General features: G+C 36.0%; 1 protein-coding gene across 1 annotated transcript; it reads left to right on the top strand.

The window, feature by feature from the left end:
* Positions 1-402: 402 nt before the first annotated feature.
* Positions 403-1,335, top strand: LOC114269389 (zinc finger BED domain-containing protein RICESLEEPER 2-like). Its single transcript, XM_082918530.1, has 2 exons — positions 403-969; positions 1,063-1,335. The coding sequence occupies exons 1-2, from the start codon at positions 403-405 to the stop codon at positions 1,333-1,335; spliced, it is 840 nt and encodes a 279-aa protein (XP_082774656.1).
* Positions 1,336-1,650: the final 315 nt, after the last annotated feature.

Raw genomic sequence — 1,650 nt, 5'->3', positions numbered from 1 at the left:
TGGGAGTTGAAGAAGAAAATCCTTGCTTATAGACGCATTGATTACCCGCATGATGGAGACCATTTGTTTAGTTTTATCAAAGATCTAATTTTAGAGTGGAACATAGATAAGAAGTTGTTTTCAATGGTAGTCGATAATGCAACGAGTAATGATGTCATGGTGAGACTCTTAAAGCGATGGCTACATGACCAAGGATTACTACATTTGGGTGGACAATTGTTTCATGTGCGTTGTAGTGCGCACATATTGAATTTAGTTGTTCAGGATGGTTTGAAGGTGATTGGGAGTCTTATTTCAAAAATCTGAGAAAGTGTGAGATATTTAGGGAGGTCTCCTTATGGAAAACAAAAATTTGATGTTGTAGTGAATCATGTTAAGTTACATCATAAAAAGAAAGTCCCCATGGATGTTCCTACTAGATGGAACTCCACTTATTCAATGCTTGAAGCTACATTAGATTTGAAAAGTGCATTCCACCACTTAGGGCAAATTGACAAACAATATAAGCACAATCCTTCTGAGGATGAGTGGAATGTAGCAAATGTGATTTGTGGGTGTTTGAAGATTTTTTTTGATGCTACATCTCACTTTAGTGGTACCACTTTTCCGACTTCAAATGTGTTTTTTCCCGATATTTGTCTTATTCAACTTGAAATGAAAAAATGGGAGCAAAGTGAGTATGATTGCATTCGATTGATGGCCGGTCCAATGAGAGTGAAATTTCAAAATTATTGGGAAGAATGTTCTTTGGTGTTAGAAATTGCTGTGGTTCTTGATCCGAGATTTAAAATGGACTTGGCGGAATACTACTTTGGGCTTATTTATGGTGTTGATGCTAATAAGCATATTCAGAGGGTCCGTAATGGTTTTGTTGATCTTTTTTATGAGTATAGGAGTGATTCTTCTGATTCTATGAGTTGCATTGCCCTTGTTTCTGAAAATAGTAGCTCAAGTGGTAGTCAATTGCATGTGGGTTCTTCGAAACAAGAAAGTTTGGCTGCTTTTCATGCATGGTATGCCCAAGAACGTGCTTCTAACATTCATGCCTATCAAAAATCATAGGTGGAGCAATACTTGGAGGAGTTGGTGTTTCCAAGTAATGAGAGCTTCAATATTCTACATTGGTGGAAAGTGAATAAAGCAAAATTTCTTACTTTGGCAAGGATGGCTCGTGATGTTTTAAGTGTTCCAGCCACTACGGTTGCATCAGATGCGGCGTTTAGTGTAGGAGGTAGGGTGATTGATGAGACACGTGCTTCATTACTTCCAGATATTGTGGAGGCCTTGATCACTTGCAATGATTGGATTGAATCAACCAAAAATAGTAGTAAGTGAAATATTGAAGTTTTTAAATAATTAGATGTTCTTTAGTTTAGTTCTATAAATATCTTAATGTCACATTATTTTGAAATTGCAGATGTAGAAGAATGCTGACATAAGTAGATGGATTGAACTTTTGTTTCTATAAATATCTTCATATGTTCTGTATGTGGGTTTTGCTTTTCAACTTTTGTTTTATGTTATCTTAAGCTGAACTTTTGTCTTTTGTTTTTTGTTATCTCAAACTGAACTTTTGTTTTCCGTTAGGAGAAGTTATCTTAAGCTGCAGCCTTGTCACTGTCACATATAGGTCAGTATATTTCTCATCTC

This window comes from Camellia sinensis, chromosome 3 (assembly GCF_055761805.1).
Source record: "Camellia sinensis isolate YWXY chromosome 3, ASM5576180v1, whole genome shotgun sequence".
NCBI classification, from domain to species: domain Eukaryota; kingdom Viridiplantae; phylum Streptophyta; class Magnoliopsida; order Ericales; family Theaceae; genus Camellia; species Camellia sinensis.
This window is presented reverse-complemented; position numbering and strand designations above follow the sequence as displayed.